Here is a 23,579-nt window from a genome sequence, read left to right as displayed (position 1 = left end):
CTAAAAACCTCCATTGATAGGAAAGAACATTTTAGGAGCTCCTGGGTGGCTCAGTCAGTTAAGCATCCGACTCTTGATTTCAGGGTTGTGAGATCAAGCCCTGTTTTGGCCTCCATGCTAGGGCATGGAGCCTGCTTAAGATTCTCTCTCCCTCTGCCCTTCTCTGCACAGCCCACATGCTCTCTCTAAAAAACAAACAAAAATTTTAATTTGCATTCTCTCTAATGAAGGCATATGGTCCTTTTATCCATGTGATAAAACCTCCCCCTAGTTCTCTTTCCTAGGTCTCTGCCTTATGAGTCTATCATAATGGCCAGTTGCGTTTGTCTATTAGTGCACATCGCTACCCACTCTTACCCACTCTCAGGTGACAGACCCCATCTGCTTTCCAGAGAGCTTGACAGTGGCATAAAATTGCATGTGGGACACTCCTGCTGCCTGCAAAAGCTATTTATCTGTTAAGAGATGTTCCCATATTGACACAAAATAAAAGGGATAGGAGACGTATTAAAGCTTTTGTAAATGTTTGAGCCAAGTACACATTCTCATTGCCACCTTTCATCCTTAAGTTGGGACCCAAAATGCAGCAAAATGTCACTTGTCCTGAGGAGGGCAGGCAGGTTCTGCTGGGTAAAATGGGTCAGGAAGAAGCACTGCTCTAGTGGACAAGGATACAGAGTTGGCACTGATTAGGCTGTTGAGTTGTTCATTTTTCTAGGGCTCCCTTTCTTTCTAAAGTGAGGGCAGTACCTCCACGAAAGCAGTCATTTGAGTTTAAATGTCAGTCTGTAACGAACGGTATTTGCTTCTGTTTGGCAGTAAGCATGTGCCTACCCACTGGAGAGACCGCTGATTGCCTTGTCCGTGGCTCACAAACTTTGTCTCACTGGTTGCGCAGGCACTCAGAGGGCTCAGGGTAGGCAGGTGGCAGCCACCCCTGTGGAGGAGCCGTGCTGCCTTGCTACACACGGCTTGGTGTGGAACAGTATTGGTGGCCGTCTTAGGGTTGACGCCTCTGCCACTTGGCTAGTATTGAGACCTTGGGTCAGCAAGCCACTTAATCCTTCAGTTATAGTCCCCTGCGCTGCTCTCTAGCTTTTGAAGCATGAGTGGAGTGCAAGCAGCTGATAGCGTGTAGCGACTCTTGGTCTGATTAATAACGAGACTGAAGGGGCGCCTGGGTGGCACAGTCGTTAGGCGTCTACCTTCGGCTCGGGGCATGATCCTGGCGTTCTGGGATCAAGCCCCATGTCGGGCTCCTCTGATGGGAGCCTGCTTCTTCCTCTCCCACTCCCCCTGCTTGTGTGCCCTCTCTCGCTGGCTGTGTCTCTCTGTCAAATAAATAAATAAAATCTTTAAAAAAAAAAAAAAAAGACTGAAATAACATCTGGGGACTTTTAAGAAGGGATGGGTCCAGGAGATGGCTTTTCCCCAGGAGAACTTGATGTCTGCTGTAGATCTTGAAACCACAGGCAGCTCTTATATAGGTGCTTTTGTGGGGTGGGGCTTTGGGAGTTCTTCAAAAAGTTGAATGTCTAGTATCTCTCAGTGCACTTATTTAAAAGAAAATTTTTTATCCTAAGGATTTTGCCTTTTGCCCATATTCCAGCTAAAACTATAGTATTAGATTCCTTAAATGTTAACATTTGGTAGCTTCACTTAGCCCTTACCCTCACATCCTGACAACAACTGAACAATACTTCGTTTTAAATTGACCAGGCACCACACAGTAAGACAAAACTGAGTAGAGCAGATTACCTGTCTTCAGAGACACAGTCTCACTAGACAATTATTATAATACAGTGTGATAAGTACTCTGAGAGACAACACGAGGGTTATAGAGAAGGCAGTGATTAATTTTTCTGGGCATGGTAAACACGGGGAGGCAGGTCAGGCTTCCCAGAAGAGGTAATACTTGAGCTTCGCCTTGAAGGACGAGCGGCAGCCAACCTGTAGGCAGGTGAAAATTGCCCTCATGCTGGGTTTCACGTGAATACCTTAGATTGCCGAATCCCGGCTTGAAGTGGTGGTGCGGATACATGGATGAGGGCAGGGCCAAATTAATACGGTTGCATTTTTAAGCAGTAACAGACTTGCAAAAACTGTCTTAAAAAAAAAAAAAACCCATTAGAAAAAGAATGTGCTACATTTTAGAAAACTTGAAGAATGGGTGGTGGAGGGACCATCCGTCCTGCGTTGTGCTGGTGTTCTGGCTCGTTGTTAAGGCTTCTTTCTTCCCCCAGCTCCCGTAGAAAAGGTTTTACTCTTGCAAATGCCGTATCGGCACACGAGATCTGCCGTTAAAGTTATCGGTGGCTCTTTTGCACGTGTGATGATGGCTAAGGCCACAGAATAAGTCTAGAGTGGTTCACTTGATCAGACCATTTTTTGTCCTGGTTTTGCTTTCAGGCATAGTCGAATGCAATGGAGGAGTGGCTGAAGAGGATGAGGTGGAGGTCATCCTCGCACAGGAGCCGGCTGCTGATCAGGAAGTGCCAAGGGACGCCGTCTTGCCTGAGCAGTCCCCGGGAGAATTTGACTTTAATGAGTTCTTTAACCTTGATAAGGTGCCAGGCTTGGCTTCGGTGAGTGTAGCAGCACGCTTACAAACGAGATGGAGCAACTGGATGGTTAAATTTGACCTGAGTATTTAAGATACTCTTTTTAAAGTATTGTGTTGCTAGATGTTTGGGGGATTTGGGCTTTTATTCCTAAATATTTGAGGTTTCGTGGTTTTGTTTTGAGAGGCCTAGTGGAAATGACCAAGTGAGAATTCTGTACCAGTTACCTCTTTTTCCAGCCTGGCAGCGTTGGACTAAGAATTCTTCAGATGTTAAAGAACATTGTCTGCGTTTATTTTTCAGTAGTTAAGCGTTTGTTATAAAGACGTGCTGTGGAAGGTGGATTTTTATGACTGGTGATTAGCGTCGTGCTGATGTGTATTCCTTGCGTAAGGTTGACTAGTTAGGTGGTAACTTTGTGCTGTGATGGTTCTGAAAACCTTTAGTGAAAAGCACCTTGAAGTACTATCAGTGTTGCTGTTGAACTGTTGCGGTCCAATCTTTTCTCGATTTTCAAAGTAGAAGCAGTAAGACATCCCAAATCTTCACTTGCTGCCTGCCCTTTTCCTATCCCCTTTGGTCCTTTAGGGATTACTGTAGCCTCGACAAGTTGGAGAAAAGATAGAACTCTGACCTGTGCACACAGAAACGAGATTGTTCTGTGGTTATTGAAAGAGTACATAGAATCACGATGAAACAGGATTTTTTAAAAGATGTTATTTGAGAGAGTGGGGGGGGGGTGTCAGAGGGAGAGAGAAAGGGAGAAGCAGACTCTCCGCTGCTCAGGGAACCTGATACAGGGCTCCATCCCAGGACCCTGGGATCATGACCTGAGCTGAAGGCAGACACTCAACCAACTGAGCCACCCAGGTGCCCCATGATGAAACAGAATTTTAAACATTTGGGGCACCTGGGTGGCTCAGTTGGTTAAGCGTCCGACTCTTGATTTTGGTTCAGGTCATGATTTCGGGGTTGTGAGATTGAACGTGCGTCGGGCTCCGTGAGGGGCATGGAGCTGCTTAAGATTCTCTCTCCCCCTGCTCCTCCCCCACCTCTCTCTCTCTCTCTCTCTCTCTCTCTCTCAAAACCAAAACAAAACCAAAGCCTACATTTGCTCAAAAGCATCTGTATGTTCTAGAGGTCCCATTTACAGCACCAAATACGGCAAATACATTTGACCAGTCCTTTAAAATTGGTGGTTCATGAAATTTAAATGACTCTACTTCTTAACTGTAGAAGTAAGTTTGATTATTGCGTGAGCAGAGAGAACTGGGCATGACAGAACAGACAACATCGGCTTGTCTCCTTTGTCATTTGCAGCCCCAGTCCCCAAAAGATGGCCACCCAGAATAGGTGGGCAGACCCTGCATAGCACTGATAGGTACAAGGTCACAGGTGAGTTCTAGGGCAGCGCTTCTGAAGTTCTCTGTGATGAGGGGCCAGGTTGTATTTCCAGTCCATGCGGACCAATACTTTAGTATAAAGTACAAATGTCACAGCAGGGCCAAACTGCTATAAAAGTGCCTAAGCATTTACTTTGACTCTCTGAACTTCTGTCCGCATGGTAAGAGCACACTTGTCTAGAGTGCCCTTCGGAAGCTTGTGGAGTGTGGCTCTGAACCAGCTGGCAGCTGCGTGGTGGGTTCTGTCCTTAAGCTCTAGCAGTAATTTTAACTGTAAGTCTCCCAGTCACATACCTCGCGTGCGGTCAGCTAGTCAGTGATAGTCCTTTGGCTCACCGTGAGCAGAAGGGTTGCATTCACACAGGAGCTTTATTTCCTTGGTGGAAAATTCTTAGCTTTTGAGGGGGCATTAGTTGCTTTTCCCCCCCCTTTACTCTTAGGTGGAAATCTCACCGTAAAAAGTTCTCACAGCAAAAGGTCAAAATTTATAGGCCTATTCTTGGCTCCAAATGTGAGCACCTGTGAAACTTAACCCGTGTGCTTACACAGAAGAATTCAAAGCTAAACTTTTAATAATAGGTAACATTCATTAGAGTGCTGATTATTTTAGGCTTACATACAATAAGTTATCTAATGCTCACAAACCCTTGTAAATTAGATGACTACCGGTTCCATTTTACACATGAGGAGACAGCACCGAGGCTTAAATAACTTGCCCAAAGTCACACACCCAGTAAGTGGTGGGCACTGAATTTTGATTTGTGGCAGTTTCAGTTAAGGGTCTTTGTTTTTAATTCCGCATAACTATACTGCCTCTAACGCATAAAAGGTGGTATGGGAGCTTCACAGTATCTTAGCCTTTGGCCCTCACCCTCCACCAAAATTTGGCTAAAGCTGAGCAGTAGTTGCTACTAGGCTAGGAGGTCTCCATGTTTTTCATGAAGGTCCTGCTCATTAAGGCCTATATTCTATAATAGGTTCACTTAGAAGCAAAACCGCGATCAGTTAAAAACAAATTGTGCTGCGTAATTCTGTTACGCTCAATAATTGACCAATTAGGAAAAATAAGAACTGTATAGGATTTGAGTATCAACTGACAAAGGTTATCTAAGAGCTTGAAGTAGTACATGGCACTCAGTAAGCTCCACCCATGTTAGGTATTAATAGATAAAAACAGAATTATACCTGTACTTATAGGCTATATGTACTGGCATTACAATAATTAGAAGTTGAAAATCATAAAAAATCAAACTGAAAATTTGGATCACATGTGCAAGTACTTTCAGTTAAATAATTAAAAATAAGTTTATTTTAGATACGATGCAAGTCTTACTACAGCGCGTGACACATACGAGGTGCTTACGTATGTTGAATGAAGAAAAAGGAAATCAGAGTGGAAATCATGAACTATTCAGAGGATGAACAAGGACCATGACGTAGAAAAACCTTGGTGGTGTAATCAAAAGCGTACTCAGAAGAAAATGTATATCTTTAAGTACATTTGTTAAAATCCCAAAAATCAAACTCGAGTGAAACAAATACAAAACTATAGAAATTTCCATAAAAGTGGAAAGTACTAGAAGGAGAACATTGATCAGTAAAACTTAGTAATTGTCAAAGACAAAATATTTCACAGTATCTGACCATCAGAATTATGTGAATTTTAAGATATGACTTGTCTAAATGACTTGTTTGAAGGACCAGAGTAACAGTCATAAGCTACCTTAAAATATTATTAAAAATGCAGAAGGAACAGGTTAAACATACCAGATTACAGTTCATAGGCTCCTCCTCTTGACCAGCTGGTGGCTGACAGGAATGTAGCAGAGGGTGTCTTGACCAAGAAGTCAGAGCAGCGGGTCCGCCGCTCCATTTCCTTCACCAAGGTTCAGGAAATCTCACTGCTGTCGAGTCATCCCGGCTTGCTGGGTGGTAAAAATGACTGACTAGATAAATCCTCTTAGGATTCATTTTGGGCTTAACATGCTTTAGTTTCTTGAATTTGGCATTTCCAGTAAATGTGTGTAAGAGTAACTTTGTTTCTACTTTTTATGTTGTAGCTGTAATAAAACAGTTCTAACAGAAACAACGTTGGTCACTGATCAAAATATGGAAATGACTCTCTTACTGTCCTCTTTAGAAGATGTCCAGATGCTTTTACCTTCATGTCCTTTACTTTTTCATGTCCCTCTTGTGTATCTTCTGACATTTTCAGATACACTATGATTAGAGGAAATTAAAGGGTTAAAATGCAAAGAGATTTTTGGCTATTTGTAAAATTTCACATTCTTTTCAACATTAAAACCTTTTTAATGGCTATAGCTTTTAGTTTTAAAATAATCCTGTTTATCCCTAAGGTGGTATATTTTAGATACAATTCTCAGTTTTCCACAGTGAAACATTTACTGATGAAAGCTTCTCATATTTTAATTATGGCAAAGTTAGTACAGTTGAAAGTCCGTGAGTCTAAAAGTGAGTGAGTGAAACTGAATAATACCTCAGAAAATAAGAGTACCGCAAGTAATAAATTAGCATCATGAATTAGAATCTCTCATTCTTGTGTTTGAGAGAAGTATTCCATGGCTTATTAGTTTGGGTACATTATGAGAAAATTCTTCCAGATGAGAATAAAATAATAAATCTAACCTGTTGTTGCTGAATTTTGACTGGAAATTGTGGGTTCCAGTCTTCAGGTAAAACAGTGTCACTCCTTTGCCATCCGTGTGCCCTTGGGGGAAACCTGTTTGCTCTTTATCATTGCTGTAGAAATGAAAGTTTATGCCTTTCAAGGTGTGCCTCGTTTTTGTAAAGCATTGACATATGCTTTACCTCGTCTTTCCGAAATACCGATAAGAACGCTGCATAAAGATCAATTTGGATATTTAACTGGATTTACGATAGAACAGAATTGAAATATTTTTAATGCGTCAGTCTAGTTTTTAAGGATTGATAATGGAAGTTACTGTTATGAAATAGTGTGAAATTGTTTCTGATTGTAGCACATCAGTTATTACTAAACTAAAAACTATTGAGGTTGAATTTAAAAGACAGCAAATACCTGCAAACTCCCTATTAAGTTCAAACAGATATTAGAGCTCAGTTAAAAGTTCGTCTTTCACATTCCGACACTTTCTAAACGTGGACTGGAATTATGATCTCTATGAGCTCTACTTCTTAGCTTCTGAAATTGTCACCATTGAATTTTATGATGTTCATCACAACCTTGCGAAAGTTAAAGTTTGAAGCGAGGGCTTTCTTTCGTCATTTCTCCATACTTGATATTTAGTTGAAGGCCACTCATCAGCTTGGCAATGGAATGCTTTACTGTGGTGCTGACTTTGATTTTGAAACTATGTCCTCTGAGAACATTAAGTCATTGATGGATTTTCTAATGAGGCAAAGGATAGAAAACCAAAACATATTCTGTGACACAGAGGTTTTTCATTATATGCTCAGAAAGTACATGGTCAGTAATGCCCACCTCTGGGTTACTCAGAAATGACCCTGGAGGGGAAGAAAAATTAAAGATCTTGAAAATCGTAAATTCTGAGGGTGTTTACCTTCAGGTCAGCAGCATCAAAGGAAGTTTCAAAGTAAGTGACCTTTTCTAAAAATTTGAACCTTGTTAATTCTTTTCGCCTAGAAACCATTATCTTAGCTCCTTTTGTCTTTCCCTTTAGATGATAGAAGATGTTTTGGGAGAAGGGTCAGTCTCTGCCAGTCGGTTCAGTAGGTGGTTTTCGAACCCGAGCCGATCAGGAAGCCGATCCAGCAGTCTTGGGTCAACACCACATGAAGAACTGGAGAGACTAGCAGGTAAGGTGGCTTCAGATTCTGACTTTAATGTGGTTTTGAGTCTTCTCTGACATGGTTCATTCTGTCTTCATTAGGGTCCATTAGGGCTAAAGGGTCTCTGGATGCTTAAACGACAACAACAACCAAAACACCTTCCATTTGTGCCCTTTTAATACTGTTGAAGATCTGTTTCTGTGCTTTATTGGGACCAATTAATTAATGAATGTATTTACTTAAAATATCAGGTCTGGAACAAGCCATCCTCTCTCCTGGGCAGAACTCGGGGAATTATTTTGCTCCTATCCCACTGGAAGACCATGCTGAAAATAAAGTGGATATTTTAGAAATGCTACAGAAAGCCAAAGTGGATTTAAAACCTCTTCTTTCCAGTCTTTCTGCAAATAAAGAAAAGCTTAAGGAAAGCTGTAAGTGTTTATTAGAGTCTGCGTAAGGCATTTGAAAAAGTGTGGATCTCAGTCTTAGGGCAGTTGATTCTCACACACTGCTGTTTCATCAGAAGTCAAGTAGAGAGTGGGTTTTATTTAATGTATTTCAGAATTTTTATCAAACACCACCTCCTTGAGAATCTAGTAGTTAGTGGGTCATGGGCTTTTCCTCCCCAGTCCTCCTCCCAAGTCCTCCTCCTGACCTGGAGCCTGATCATTATATTCCAGTTAATGCCGTAGTTCTTCTGGGCATAACTTGGCAGCTTCTCACAGCTCTGCCCCAGTCTGCCATGTTCTTGCTTAGGTTATGCACCCTCAACATAAACCTTAGTAATACAGTAACCATAGCACAGGTGGCAGTCGTGCTGGGGTTAGGCTATCTGGGATTCTCGTCCCTGGTGACAAGTCTCCAGTAGACTCATTGTGAGAGGCCCTCCTGCGGGATGCACGTTCGGATCTTATCAAGTCTTAAAGCATAACACCCCATGGTTATGGTCCCCCAGCTTCTAGCATCTAAACATTTTAGATTTATTTTATGCCCTCTCTTCCCAAATACATAATTATGGCCTTATTTCCACTGAGCAACCATGATTTTAAGAGTCTTCAGTTTGTCTGTTTTTGGTGTCAGCCTTTTCTGACAACCTTAGTTCAACTGTGAAATAAATTATTTTCACTTTAACCACCACGGTAGCCAAAGAGCATTCCTGCCACGTATTCCCTGCTTGGCTTGATCTGGATTTTCTCAATCTTTCAGCACATTCAGGAGTTGTACTGTCAGTGGAAGAGGTAGAAGCGGGGCTCAAGGGCTTGAAGGTGGACCAGCAAGTGAAAAATTCGACCCCCTTCATGGCAGAACACTTAGAGGAGACCCTGAGTGCTGTAGCCAGCAATCGACAGCTCAAGAAAGATGGAGATATGACTGCGTTCAACAAACTAGTGAGCACCATGAAGGCAAGTGGGACTTTGCCTTCTCAGCCCAAAGTCAGCGTAAGTATTTGGCACAAACCCCAGCCTTTTCCCTTTCTATTCTACTTCCCACTATAATAAATGGACTTAAAAAATGGTATTGTGAGTAAGTTGGAAGTTCTTTAATAGTCATTTGGTCCTTGATGCTTTTGTGTGTTAATTATCACTGTGCTATTTGTTACTAGAAAAAGTAGGCTTGTGGTTAGTCTGTATGTTTTAAGGGTGACAGTATAACAATTGAAAGATTTGGATATAACTAAGTCACTGCTTTAAAAAAAAAAAAAAGTGTAAAAATATCTTTTTGGATGCACTCCAAAAAAAGTTTTCTGTTTATTCAGCTACTTAAGACAAAGTAACTCAGCATGTTTTTATAGTAAAGTCTTTCTTCTCACATGTTTTAATCATCCCTATATACATGGAATAACCTGCTTTCTTGATTAGGCATTGTACATATCACTTGTAAAATATCTAAGATGGATTTTTCAAGATAGTTGCATTCTGTCAATTTATCAAATAGAAAAAGCTGTGACTCGTAAAAACACTTTGGGGCATGAATTTGGGTTATGCATGTGGTGACTGCGTGTCAGAAAATGCAGGTGCGTGACACTTACTGGTCTTTGTCATGACACATTAGCCGTGGCTCCCAGCCATGGCCTTTGTGTCAATATTGCTATCCCTTGATAGTAAAGGTGATAGAGGGTGCCGGGCAAACTTGAGTAATAAAGACACAAACATAGATTTCTTCTCGTTGCTAAGTTACAGCAGATTGATTAAATTGAATTTTGCCTTTTGTTTTCTCCTGTCATCATCTTTTCTGGGAACTACACGTTGGTCATGATATCAGTAGTTGGTCATGATTCATTGTGCCTTGTACCAAGGGAAGGAAACTGGTGGTTTTTTTAATCTGACCAGCACTTGGCAATAGATTCCAGTAGAGGTGCCGTTGTTCCTGGCCTTAGTGCCGGGACCGACTCTACCTCTGACAGGAGGCATCTCGGGTAGACTTATTTCCTTGTGTCTGAGCACACCACGCCAGTTATAGGGGAACGTTTCTCCTAAACCACTGCCTAATTACTTAAGAGTTATTGCCATACAATGAGTTATTAGATACAGATCTTTTCAAATGAGGACCAGATTAAAAGATCACGAACTATCCTTTTTTTCTTGTTCAGCTGGCTCTTGGTGATTGGGTGCTTATAAGCAGCTTAGGTCAAATCTTGTAAGCATCTTCTTTTAGTGTGAATGAGTAAAGAAGTGGGAGCAGGGGGATTCAGTAGTTTACCTGATGTTTTGAACATTTTGTTTCAGATATGATGCTGGGGTTTGATATTGATAACAGTTGGCCCTGCAGTTGTGAGGGTAACTGGTTTGATGTTGAGGTTTCAGTTCTCTGAAATACGTCTGGCCAAGGGAGTGACCCTCAAACACGTGTAAAGGGATGGATAATATAATTCAAGTTGCTACACAAAAAGTAACACAAACCTAACCTAGAAAAGAAAGCAACAAGGAAAGTAATGTAATAAGCACACCAGGTATTATCCCAAAATATTGCTTAATTTGCATGTCGTTAAGTCATGGTCCGCTCTAACATCAAGTCTTCAGTTACTGTGGCTCTATGTGTTACGTGTACTACTGGTCTGCCTCCATCTTTTAGGTTCAGGCCTATTGTTTCATCACCAAAATCGGACATGTTGGTTCAGTCTAAACTCCATTTCAAACTGAATTGTAGAGGCTCTAGCCTCCAAATACAGTAAGCCGTGTAGTGCAAAGTTGCCCGTTTTTGTTAGATGGCATTAAATGACTCTTGAGATCTCTTATTAAAATCATCTGCAGTTAGGGGCGCCTGGGTGGCACAGCGGTTAAGCGTCTGCCTTCGGCTCAGGGCGTGATCCCGGCATTATGGGATCGAGCCCCACATCAGGCTCCTCCGCTATGAGCCTGCTTCTTCCTCTCCCACTCCCCCTGCTTGTGTTCCCTCTCTCGCTGGCTGTCTCTATCTCTGTCGAATAAATAAATAAAATCTTTAAAAAATAATAAAATAAAAAAATAAAATCATCTGCAGTTAGGGGCGCCTCGGTTGAGCGTCCGACTCTTGATCTCAGCTCAGATCTTGATCTCAGAGTCTTGAGTTCAAGCCCCGAGTTGGGCTCCACACTAGGCGTGGAGCCTACTTAAAAAAAAAAATCTGCAGTCAGTCTCAATTCTAAAACCAACAGTAAAACACTAGGCTGTCTTGGGGCTCTGTGTCACGCCTGAGGACATTGCTGTGGACCTCTGCAGCGTCACCTAGTAGAAGGAAAACTGCACCAGAGAAGGCCCTTCAGGCAAAGCTGAACAGGCACAAGGAGGTCCTGAAGTGCGGGAGGTAATGTCAGTTGGATAACTGCTGCCGCATTAAAAGAACAAAGAGTGGAGGATCTGAATTCTGCCCCGAATGTGAGAGCCATTTGGGAACAGCCTGTTTAAAAATAATAAAGTTAAAATTTCCTGAAGTGTGAAACTCTGAAACGTAACGATTCTGGCCAAATTTTCATGTTGTTCACTAGGTTTTTAACTAGTGTCTGTGGTCTGTAAATCTTGTTTCAAAGATAATGGGTAGCAAAAGTTGCCTTGAAAATTAAAATCTATAAATGATCGCAGTTTCCTGCTTGTGGCTTCTTACGTAGTGCTCCTGTATTTCACCATTTTTTTCTCCCTTCTTTTGGTCACAGTGTTAGAAACAGTGAAATGCACTAGGGTTACCACAGGGAGGAAAAGACCATCTGAGAGTCTCTGAGTGAACTTTGCATGTACACGTGAATATTCTTTCCATTTCCAGATCTTTGGAACCGAGCAAGTGGAACAAGTGGATCTGAGTTAGTTTTCTGTGCCCTGGATTTCATTCTGCCTAAGTGCTCACTCCCTGGGGAGTTTTTAATGCTTTCTTATGGTCCCCAATGCACCTGTAAGTTAAGTGTGTACGAAGGTTAAAACCAGTTTTCCTTTGACTTTTTTAGCGAAACCTTGAAAGCCATTTGATGTCCCCTGCTGAGATTCCAGGCCAGCCTGTCCCTAAGAACATCCTGCAGGTACTTCACCATCTTATACCAAGGCCTCGGAGTCCTGAACACTAGTGTGAACCAGTTTTGTGTAGTGGTCCAGCTTTGGGCCTTAGAGAATGATCCGTGTGGCCTGGCAATTGAGGATCCTGTGTTGCTGCCTGATGTAGTTCTGTGTTGCCATTAATCTCATTGTGGGGCGGGGAGGTGGCTGAAGATGACAACGTAAGCCCTTGAGTCCAGCTTACAGGTTTGCAATTTCTATAGAATTTGAAAGTATCCAACCTACTAACTTAAAGCAGATGTTGCCAGCTGAACGGGGACAGACATGTGTTGCACGTACGTGTGCCAAGTCCTTCAGTGGAGCATGAGGGAGATTCATTGCTGGCTTCCAAAAGTTAATTCGTAATTCACAGCCTCTGACTAGGAGGAAGAGCTAGGTATGTTCAGAAGGATGACTTTTTCTGCCCTTAGGAACTTCTGGGTCCACCAGTTCAGAGACCTGCTTCTTCCAATCTTCTGAGTGGCCTTATGGGGAGTTTGGAGCCTACGACATCTTTACTGGGCCAAAGAGCACCCTCTCCTCCCTTGTCACAGGTGTTTCAGACACGAGCAGCCTCAGCAGACTACCTTCGTCCTAGAATACCATCACCAATTGGTAAATGCTGTTGTGCGTTGATGTCTGTCCATTCTCCCCCGACCCCCCACAAAGGTTACCCTTGTCCCTAGAACTGGCAGTCTTTTTCGTGGGCGTCCCTGAAGAGTTTAAAAAGAAATGTGTGAATTTATTATGCCTTTTTGGGGAGATGGTGAGGCACAAAATTAGAAGATAGTTTATCTGGCTGCCCTTCTAGATAAATATACTCACAGTTCTTTCTCCTAAGATTGACCAAAATTGTATAAATTGGATCTGGCTCTTTAATCTTGTTCCTTATTTGGAGAACTCAAAGAAGTTAATTTGGCTTCCTAGGTTTTTCCTTGATAGCGTGGGAGTCAGGATGGTGGCTCTCCACCAACTTCATTAAGTTGGTACATAATCAGCTGTGGGGTCTTGTGGCCAAAAGCTGTCTTAGCATAAATGTTGTGCAAAATTTCAGTGTTCCTGTCACCCTGGACCACTTTAGGTTGCTGGCCACTCTGGCCCCTGCCAGTCATACCTCGAGAGTAAGTTTTTGTACTGTTTGTCCCCCAGTTAGCAAGATAGAATGGCAAGAGTATAAGCCTCAAAGCCCTGGACTCTACTTTGATTATTGGCTGGCTCGGTGATGATGAGCCAAATCAGAGACTAGAACAGCACTTCTCTCTCAGCACTTCACTCTCTCTCTCAGCTCTGAAAGGGACAAAGCTGACAGCTTAGTGGGGTAGATGAATACACCAGGTATTTGGATCATTCAGTGCTCTGATTAAGGTCCACATAGCTCAGTGTGGGAGCACAGAAGAGGGACATGATCAGCCCGGAAGTCATTGCTTGCCTGAAAGAGACGGTGTTCACCAAGCAGCAGCATGCAGCAGTGCTCATGCCTCTCTCATGGATGTGTGCTCTCTCGACACTCACTGATATGCAACTTTCCCATCAGGTTTCACACCAGGACCACAGCAGCTACTCGGAGATCCATTCCAAGGCATGCGCAAGCCCGTGAGCCCTGTCACAGCCCAGGTCTGTCTGAGCTTTTTCTCTAAGTTTTTTGCTTGCTTTTCATCCTTCCTGTTGACTGTGGGATGGAGAATCGTTGCAATGCTTGGACGTGGTTTTGAACTACAATATGAGCTCAGTAAAGGCTAGAAGATTGGAGAACAATTAAAGTCCTAGTTCATTAAAATCCTGTTCAGTGGATGGCAGCACAATTTAGTAAGGCTTGCAGTGCCTCATTTCTCAGCCGCTGCCTAAACATACCTTTCTAAGAGTGAAGAGAGACCTCTGTAGAAAGTGCATGGACGATCCTCATTTTTCTGCTGATCTTCCAATGCCGCCTCCGTTCAGCAGATGAGCCAGCTGGAATTGCAACAGGCAGCTTTGGAGGGGCTGGCCCTGCCACATGACCTTGCAGTGCAGGCAGCAAACTTCTACCAGCCTGGTTTTGGCAAACCGCAGGTGGACAGAACCAGAGACGGATTCAGAAACAGGTAAGTTACTGACTAATCCTACCCTTGTAGGGATTTGCAAATTAGTTTTCCACAAATAATTAGTTATCCACAGTGACATTCTGTGGTACACACTGATAGTTTATACGATATATGGTGAGAATTCCATCTCCAGATGTGCTGTGGAGGAAGTGATACAATTGGATTCTGCAGGGTCATAGGCTTTTCATTCTACGTAAGTTTATTTATATTCTTGATTTAAAGGATTCATTTTTACAAATGTAGCTAGCTAGCGTAACTCCTTATTTGTTGTTGTAAGATGATGAAAAGTAAAACTCCACCTAGCTTCCTCCCCTGCACATTCCTTGTGGAGGTACCAAACTGTCCTTTGATGCAGGTTTGCTGATCCATTATTTGTTGGTCAGAGCTAATGGGTTTGTGATCAAAGCTATAAACAAATGACTACTGACTTCATTCTCCTTCTGTTCCTTCCAGTAGTTGCAACAAGTAGTAAAATGAACCATAAATTAGGGGAAAGGGGCAGCAATACCGTTCTCTTTTGTTACAAAACAGAAAACTGCATTAAACAAATGTGTAGTTTATTACAAGACAAACTCCTTTGTTAGCTACCCAGAAGCCCCCTGTGTGCCCTGTCCTGGTGATATCTCTTCCCTCTCTCAGATCCCATCCAGCCTTTAAAAGGGGTGCCTGGCTGGCTCAGTGAGAAAAGCTTGCAAACTCTTGATCTCGGGTTTGTAAGTTCGAGCCCCACGTTGGGTGTACAGATTACTAAAAAAAAAAAAAAGTAAATACCACTTTCATTTTTTCAGTTTTATCACCAAAATGTTTATCCCTGAACACTAAGTCCTGCCCATACAATATACTTGGTAATTAAGAAGTACTTATATTTTTGATTCTTAAATTGTCGTATCAGTGTCTCATTGTCTTCAGCTGGTTTTATATGTTGATACTTTCAGAAAACATTAAAACCTGTAAGTACCCTGTATTCTTGCATAAATATATTCTGTCTGTATATAGTAGCCCTCAGCCTAAACAGAGAACTCAGGACTGGTCTGCTGAGCCCCTCACTGGATTTCTCTCTGTAATGTAGTTTCTTAATAAATCGTTGACTTGATTTATTGACTTTCAAAGCATTTTTGATATCCAAAATTTTATTGGCTTTTGGCAACAACCCTGTGAGATAGTTGGTATAAATAACTGCATTTTACAGATATAGAAACTTGGATTTTTTAAATAAAAGTTCCTCAAAACTAATAAGTAGACCCGAGTCAGTGTCAGCAGAGCCTTCATGTTGTTTGAATCAAATGTCAACCTCTCAGGCCCTCCCTGAACGCCCTGTATACATTTGTGTCCCCCAACAGACATGTCTTTTTTTTTTTTTAATTGTACTTACCACCTTCTTGGTTACTATTTTTCATCTTTCTGCCCATGGTAACCCCTCTACCCTGCAACCAAAAGAATGTAATGAGGCCAGAGATTTTTTTGTCTGTTTTGTTTATTGCTGTATATCCCCACACTTGAGCCCAGTGTCTAGCACCTAGTGGATGCTCAGTGTGTTCATAGAAGGAATAAATGATAGGTGTGCAGAACCACCAGCCTTGGGGTCTGTGTGGCAGCAGTGGGGCTTACCTGGTACAGACTGGAAAGAAGTCATGGGTTAGGAGTCTCATGTGCTTACGATTTAGGAACTGCTCAGAATCACTGACCAAGGCTTTGGCCCTCGTGGTGCAAGGTCTGACAGCTGAAATGCAGTGAAACTCTCATTAACCAGTGAGCTCCTATAATTCATTCTTCTCTCAGTCTTTCTACATCTTCATCAACCGTTTCCTGTTTTCTCCAAGTGAAGGGAGAATGAGTAGAATGGGGAGAGAAGGGAAGTCTATTCGTTTAAACTTTAACTTGGGAGGCCTGGGATCAGCCTTGTGTGTGGACCAGGAGTGATGGGGAGTGATGCGGAACGCTGCACGGTACTGGGCCTTGCGGTAGCTGAAACTCCTGGTGCTCTGTTTGATCTGAAACAGTGGCTTATACAGCAGCAGTTCTGTGCCAGGCCTTGTGCTAGTCAGTACCGCTCCCTGCTCTCTGGAGCACAGCCTGGCCCACAGAATGAAGACTCATAGCCTGCCCTGCTGCCCGTAGCCTAATCTGCAAATAAACTGTCCACCGGCCCTGGATAACCCTACATCCCCAAGGCCTTCTCAAGGCCTTGTACCTGACCCTTCTGCCTGAATCGTTGTTCTCCATCTTCTAGCTGTCTCATTGGTCACACTCAATTTAATACAGCTTCTTCCCAGACAAGCTTTCCCGAAGTCTGTTCAGGAGTATTGTGTCACTCCTTCTGGACTTCATTTTCCATTTCACCTTATTGTTATACCTACGTGCCTTCGTTTGTCCTGGTTAGTGTCTCCCCACGAGACAAGAATTCCTGCAAGGCCCAGGACCATGGTTAATATTTGTCTTCCCTCAGAGCTTAGCATGTGGTTTTGCATATGTTGGGCACTTAATAAATGCTTGGAAAATGGAAATGGATGAGAGAAATGGCATATTAAAGCCCTGGTCTGGTCTTGAGTATTGTTTGGTTTTAGGATTTGGAGTTTGAGCAGCTTGGAGTTCATACTGATACTTGGTTTGTTCACAGGCAACAGCGAGTGACCAAGTCACCAGCACCCGTGCACCGAGGGAATTCCTCTTCCCCTGCCCCCGCTGCCTCCATCACAAGCATGGTCAGTGACCTTTGCTTTTGTGAATGACTTGAAGCCATCTCTGTTTGGTTGTGCATTTAATGTATCACTGTGTACCCCAAAATGTCCTTAAATACCTTCACAGGAATAACTGACTTAATAGTCTTTCATACCTGCTTGCGCATTAGATCTTCCCCTTTCAGGATACAGTCTCACTCTTAGGGTTCTAGTGAAGCCCCTACATTGAGGATAGATGCATATGGCTAAAACATACAAGGTGATATAGTATGTTCAAACAAATGAACAGTTGGAGTGGGGAGTAGAGGATGAAAGGGGTGAAAGATAGGAGGGGAGATGGATGGGGTGAACGGGTTGGATCATGGAGAATCCAGTGAAACATGGTGGGGACTTCACAGATTCAGGTCTGTGATATGAATTAACGCTAGGACAAAAGAGTTTGCTTCTTTGTGTTGTTAAATCTAGTTTTACAACTGGTTCATTCATATATTAGCTTTTCTTTTCTTTCCTTTTTTTTTTTTTTTTTTTAAGTTTTATCCCCCAGAAACCTCTATCACCTAGTCAAAGCTGATAGACAAGGGGAAAAATTGTAACTCTGCTTCAGGACCCCAACTGGGTCTTTGCATCAAGCACTTTGAAGATAGGGTCTAGAAGGGCCTTCTCTGTTCATAATTCATGCCCTGTCTCCTGCCATCAAGGAGTTAGGGTTAATGAGAAAAGTCACATGCACAATAAAATCATCAAAGTAAAAATGGGCAGTGAAGAGATTGGAACAAATGACCCCAAAAGGTGAATCTTAAGGGCTGAGGAGACTTAAGATAATTGTGAATTTTCTGGTAGCCAAGTCAAGATGGGATACATAAGAGTATATTAAGAGTATAGAGAAATTTAGGTTCTGAGGCTGTGTCTGAACTGTCCCTTCCCAGCTGGTAGGGCCCTCGCTCTAGGGTGTACTTCTGGCCTTGTTCTTCCCTATTCTCAGCCGAATCCCAGGCTAGGGAAATGGCTGAAGCAGGGGCTGCATCGGTCAGCCCCTATCACCACAGACACCGACGGGTGGACAGGTTGAAGCTCTGTGCTTTAACTCCCTTTGTGCTAGAGCTAAATCTAGGTTTTGATGAAAATGCATTGTGAGCAAGGGATGATGCACTTGGGGCACCACCTGTCCAGCCCATCCTGTTCCTTCTCCTCCAGGAGCTAGACACCAGAACATTGGAGTTGGTCTCTGCCACAGGTAGCCAATAAGGGGACTGACTCTTCAGCTTGTCGAGTAGTTTGACCAGTTAAGCCTGGCTTGATGAGGAAAGGCATTTAGAGAACATGCTAATACTGTTTTTCTCTGCAGCTTTCTCCTTCCTTCACCCCTACCTCAGTGATTCGTAAGATGTATGAGAGCAAAGAGAAAAGCAAGGAGGAGCCGACATCTGGAAAAGCGGCTCTTGGTGACAGTAAGGACGACACTCAGAAGGCCGGTGAAGGTAATGCAGAGCTGTCGAGGGTGCAGTGCCCAGGAAAATATGTGACAGAGCATGGGCCTGAGTGCTGACTAGCTGACCTTACTCTCTGCAGATCCTACAGAAAACCCTCCTCCTTTGGACCACAGTTCGCTGTCTTGACAGTGAGAAAAGCACTGTACTAGTTCACAGTTGCTTAGCCATTTGAAATTCTGACCAATCTCATAGTGGTATGAGTGCTAGTATGAGGAGGAGTTTTAGTTTAGAACCCCCCCCCCTTTTTTTTTTTAAGATTTTTTTCTATTTCTGTGCGAGAGAGAGAATGAACACGAGCCGGTGGGAGAAGCAAAGGGAGAAGCAGACTCCCAGCTGAGCAGGGAGCTGGGTGCCGGGCTCCGTCCCGGCACTCTAGGATCATGACCTGAGTCGAAGGCAGACACTTAACCAACTAAGATACCCAAGCGCCCCTAGCTTAGAATCCTTATTGAGGCTTCCAAGTTGATTACTACATTTATTTGGCGAATTAATGCGGTACAACCAGTTTTACTGCTGAAATGTCCTCTCTAGTCTATGGAGGCTAAGTATCCAACAAAGTCTGTGCAATGGGTGAAGCATAAGGTGTGGAGAGCCTTTTAGAAGTATATAGAAGGGGTGCCTGAGTGGCTCAGTCGGTTAAGCATCCGACTCTTGATTTCGGCTCAAGTCATGATCCTCAGGGTCATAAGATGGAGCCCCAGCTGTGTGCTCAGCCTGAAGTCTGCTTGAGATTCTCCTCCCTCTGCCCCTCCCCCTGCTTGCGTGTGTGCGATCGCTCACTCGCTAAATAAAATCTTTAAAAAAAAAAAAAAAGATATTGAAAGTGTGAGCAAGGTTTTTAGAAATCCCACAGTTGGGACTGTCAAGGATGTGGTGAAGTAGATTCTAGTGAGTTAGGTTTACACAAGTCTGCAGTATTGGTCTGAGAGCTTTTTTGCCTATGAGAAAACTTCTGGAAAAAAGGAAATCCTGTTGGTCCTACTAAAAGGCAGTTCAGATTCCTTCACTAGACTGTAATTTCTGTTGTGATAGATTTGCATAATTTTACTTTAGATTTTCCCCTTAGGCTAAAAAAAGCATAATCCCAAGCAGTTGACTAGGACAGTACTAGCTCCCACCCAGATCTGAACCACAGCCATATGGGCAAGCAGAGCAAGGTGCCTAAGTTAGACCACCAGACCTAAAGCCAGGTTCACTTGCCCATAGCTATTCCTGGGTTGCAAGGATTGTAAGAAAAATAAACTCTGTTCCAACAAGGTATTTGGAGACTAGAAATCTTGGGGTCTAGTTCCAGCTCTGTCCCTAACTACTCCGATGACCCTGACTAGGCCTGTTCATAAGGCAAATGATGATTCCTAGGATACAGTCCTCTAAATCTGCTGAGGGCATCAAATAAGGACTGTAAACTTTCTAAGAAATGAGATTTGCTGGATCATTGGGAAGACCGTGTTTGGGAGAAGTTTGCCAATACCAAAATACTGTCTGGGTCCTTACAGAGAACCTGCTGTCATCCAGCTCTGTGCCCAGTGCCGATCGGGACTCTTCTCCCACTACAAATCCCAAACTTTCAACGTTGCAGCGGTCGTCATGTTCTACCCCACTGTCTCAGACTAACCGTTACACCAAAGAGCAAGACTATCGACCTAAAGCAGCTGGGAGAAAAACACCCACCTTGGCATCCCCAGTTCCAGGAACACCTTTTCTCCGCCCTGTCCACCAAGTTCCCCTTGTCCCCCATGTCCCGATCGTTCGGCCTGCTCACCAGCTTCACCCAGGGTTGGTCCAAAGGATGCTGGCCCAGGGAGTACATCCACAGCATCTTCCAAGTTTGCTCCAGGCTGGTGAGTTTCTGACCTGACATGACAACACTTGCCAGAACTGATGAAGTACTATACTGTGAAGTACAAGTTCTATCCCTAGAAAAATGTTGCTAGATTTTTCCATCTAACTGGTGGGCAGTGTGTCCAATCCAAACTATCCCTTAGTCCATTAAAAGATGAAGCTAGCTTAAGCATTGCTCATTTTTAAACTTGTAGATCAGCAAAGCTTGAAAATTTCCAGGCAGATTGATTACTTCTTACCAGTTTTGTTTTTTTTCTTTTCCCTGCCCAACAGGTGTGCTTCCTCCTGGGATGGACCTGACTCATTTACAGGGACTATCTGGCCCAATCCTGGGTCAGCCCTTTTACCCTTTACCTGCGGCTAGTCACCCTCTCCTAAACCCTCGCCCTGGGACACCTCTGCATCTGGCAATGATGCAGCAGCAGCTACAGCGCTCAGGTGGGTTCAGGAGTGGGCCGGGGAGCTGGGGATGGCCTGAATGGGCTTAAAGCTTTTGGACCAGTTTCTAGTGGAGAGGATGAATTACCTGATTCATTCTCTAACTTATACCTAGCAAGACTGGGATAAGGGGATAACCAGAGGTTGGGATGAAGTAAAACAACCTCTGTGGAACGTGGAATTCCTATCCATATAAAGATAGCAGGAGAGCTGACTATGCTTTGGCATTTTTTGTCCTCTGCCTCTTAGAGGCGGCTGAGAATCCTGACAGGTTTAGCATAGAGACTATCCAGAGTAGATACCTCTCCCCATCTAATGTTAGTACTTCTGTGATGCGGCTGCTTGTCATGGGAAGGTAGTGGTCATGTCCTTTAGGATGGCTTCTGAATAGCTCTACTTTCCAAGGTGCTGTCTTGTGGGCATTTTACAAGGGAGTTAAGGAAGCCCTAGAATAAAACCTCCGGTACAGAATTCTGTTTGGCATTTTATGGATAGGATTTGAGGGAGGCAAGGCCTGATACAGAACTTTCCCCCATGTTCTGAATGATAACCTTCTTTCTTATCCCCATAGTTCTTCATCCTCCAGGCTCTAGTTCCCAGGCAGCAGCTGTCAGCGTTCAGACGACCCCTCAGAATGTGCCCACCAGGTCAGGCCTGCCCCACATGCACTCCCAGCTGGAGCATCGCCCCAGCCAGAGGAGCAGCTCCCCGGTGGGCCTCGCCAAGTGGTTTGGCTCAGATGTGCTACAGCAGCCCCTGCCCTCCATGCCTGCCAAAGTCATCAGTGTAGACGAATTGGAGTACCGTCAATGAACAGGGCAGGCAGGCTCACCTGTGCCTGGACCTATCGTGGCACCCTGATTAGGACTCTGCTTCCTCATCTCGGGTTGGTTTATGGACTTTTACTTCGGGGCACTCTGTGCGAAGCTGTTTAGGGAAGCCCAGGCACCTGGTGTGGTCTGCACTGACGGAAGGATCTTAACCGACTGAATGGAGCCTACGTGGTCTGAATACAGGATGCACAGTGTTGTCAATCCTGGAAATAGTCTTTTTCTGTAAGATATGTGAATGAAGTGTTGGTGTCCTCACCAAGAGGTGGCACCTAAGGGTTCTGAGGAAATAAATGTATAGACCCTATGTACAGACTTGTGTATAAACAACTTTTGTATATACATATAGGATAGCTTTTTTGAACTTATACAGCTGTACATAAAAGTAGCTGATATTAGTTAAGCCTGTGTCAACAGTTTGATTTTTTTTTTCCACTTGTACATTTGGGACTTTTTCTTTTGTTGATTAAAGTTGCATATGGTGTGTGTGAATGAAGCGAATGGCATTGTTGTGTTTATTTCTTCCTGAATTCATTCCTTCTCATTTATAACCAGCTGACCTGTGAGGTTCAGTAGGTTCCCTGAGGGAAGTGATCAGAAGTTTTAAATTTTCTTTAAAACCCAGAATTGAACTCTTTATCTCATTTAGAAAGAAGCAGCACTGGCCGCCTTTTTTGAGCCCTGAAGACCCTAACGGGCCAGCTTAGGCTGGAGTGACCTTCTAGGAAGCCTTGCGGTTAACACCAGCTTGTAATGTGTACTGTCTTACATTAAAACCACCTAGTAAAAACAATTTATTGGGTAATCATGTATACGGTAGCTTCTCCCAAACAAATCCACGTTTACTGGGGGAAAAGGGAATCATCTGTTGGCTTCCTGTTCTCCACCTCGAAGTCCTCTGTAAAGAACAACAGGACCTGAGAGTTCTCATTCAGTTTTGTCATATGAAACTGCCCTCAAGACTGTGTTAGCAGACTCCTTATGTTTTGTGTCTCATTCCTCAGCTCACAATTATTCATTATTCACCTTAACTATATGCACAGCATTAGAACAGTATTCTGCCAGAATACTATAGCTATGGTCTTGAGTCCCCTTTCCTGACCGAAGGTTTTTCAGTCCTCTCTGAGGTGTTTTCTCAAACTCGTTAATTTGCCCTAGTTCTCAATACTTGTCCATGTAGTGCCATCAGAGCTACTCTGACTTGATGCTAGAGGGTCAAATACGGAGGTGGTTCACTAATTCACAGGTGAAGGTCAAGGTGACTGGATTTTGACTGCAAGGGTGAAAAATAGCCTGAGTCTTCGGTGTTAGGAGTGTTGCATATAAACGGGGAGCTGCCCACCCTTACTTACTACTGCCGGGAACACAAGAAACGAGGTTGCCCTTCAGCAGAACCTAGCTTTGTGGACTGAACATGAGGTCTTCGTCTTCCTGGTACTTCAACTTCATTAGCCCAGGCCCCCATGGGATTTGCTCTTGGGATTCCTTAGCTTTAGAAATAAAGCCTATGTTCAGAATTCTTGCAAATGCTTTGTTTCCACAGGTAGAAGCTGGAAAGCAGTCTCAAGTAACAAAAGAACACAGATGCCTGAATCCAGTTCCACCTGTCCTGTGTCTTCCCTCACTTCCTTCCCCTTCGTGTTGAACCAAGAGTTGTAGGTGTTCGGTGGGAAGAACTGGGCTGGAGCTGCCAATTTTCAGGAATTTTCAGGCTAAAAGCTGACAGGACCAAAATGAACAATGTAGGCACCAAGCAATGGGCAAAGCCATTTGCCAGTGGTTGATGAGACCGAGCCAGAAGGAAGTAAGGGAGTGCTGCAGAAGGCAGATGATAGATTTTAAAACTATTTTGCTGTAGGGGAGGGAGTGGAAGCAAAAGAGGAAGCTAATGCAGTCTTCCAGGAGCTAAGAGCCTGATAAAAGGGTCAGGGCAAATGGAAGTGATGTCTCTGCTACCAGGAGGGGTCA

General features: G+C 43.5%; 1 protein-coding gene across 5 annotated transcripts in view; it reads left to right on the top strand.

Annotated features, from left to right (window-relative positions):
- EIF4ENIF1 (eukaryotic translation initiation factor 4E nuclear import factor 1) overlaps positions 1 to 22,201 on the top strand; it is a 43,937-nt gene extending 21,736 nt beyond the window's left edge. For 3 of the 5 annotated variants that reach the window (XM_045791401.2, XM_045791402.2, XM_087857231.1), the window contains exons 7-19: positions 2,410 to 2,585; positions 7,645 to 7,780; positions 8,005 to 8,184; positions 8,960 to 9,192; positions 12,168 to 12,239; positions 12,684 to 12,867; positions 13,787 to 13,866; positions 14,191 to 14,333; positions 16,951 to 17,035; positions 18,357 to 18,489; positions 19,998 to 20,342; positions 20,617 to 20,781; positions 21,353 to 22,201. In XM_045791401.2, the coding sequence (XP_045647357.1) occupies positions 2,410 to 2,585; positions 7,645 to 7,780; positions 8,005 to 8,184; positions 8,960 to 9,192; positions 12,168 to 12,239; positions 12,684 to 12,867; positions 13,787 to 13,866; positions 14,191 to 14,333; positions 16,951 to 17,035; positions 18,357 to 18,489; positions 19,998 to 20,342; positions 20,617 to 20,781; positions 21,353 to 21,594 (2,174 nt within the window). In that variant the 3' untranslated portion in view covers positions 21,595 to 22,201. The remainder of the gene's footprint in view (positions 1 to 2,409; positions 2,586 to 7,644; positions 7,781 to 8,004; positions 8,185 to 8,959; positions 9,193 to 12,167; positions 12,240 to 12,683; positions 12,868 to 13,786; positions 13,867 to 14,190; positions 14,334 to 16,950; positions 17,036 to 18,356; positions 18,490 to 19,997; positions 20,343 to 20,616; positions 20,782 to 21,352) is intronic. The other 2 variants (XM_045791403.2, XM_087857232.1) reach the window with 2 other exon arrangements.
- Positions 22,202 to 23,579: the final 1,378 nt, after the last annotated feature.

This window comes from Ursus americanus, chromosome 30, assembly GCF_024610735.1.
Source record: "Ursus americanus isolate L20-20 chromosome 30, mUrsAme1.1.p, whole genome shotgun sequence".
Lineage (NCBI taxonomy): Eukaryota > Metazoa > Chordata > Mammalia > Carnivora > Ursidae > Ursus > Ursus americanus.
The sequence above is the reverse complement of the archived record's forward strand: the minus strand, read 5'-3'. Positions and strand labels throughout refer to the sequence as shown.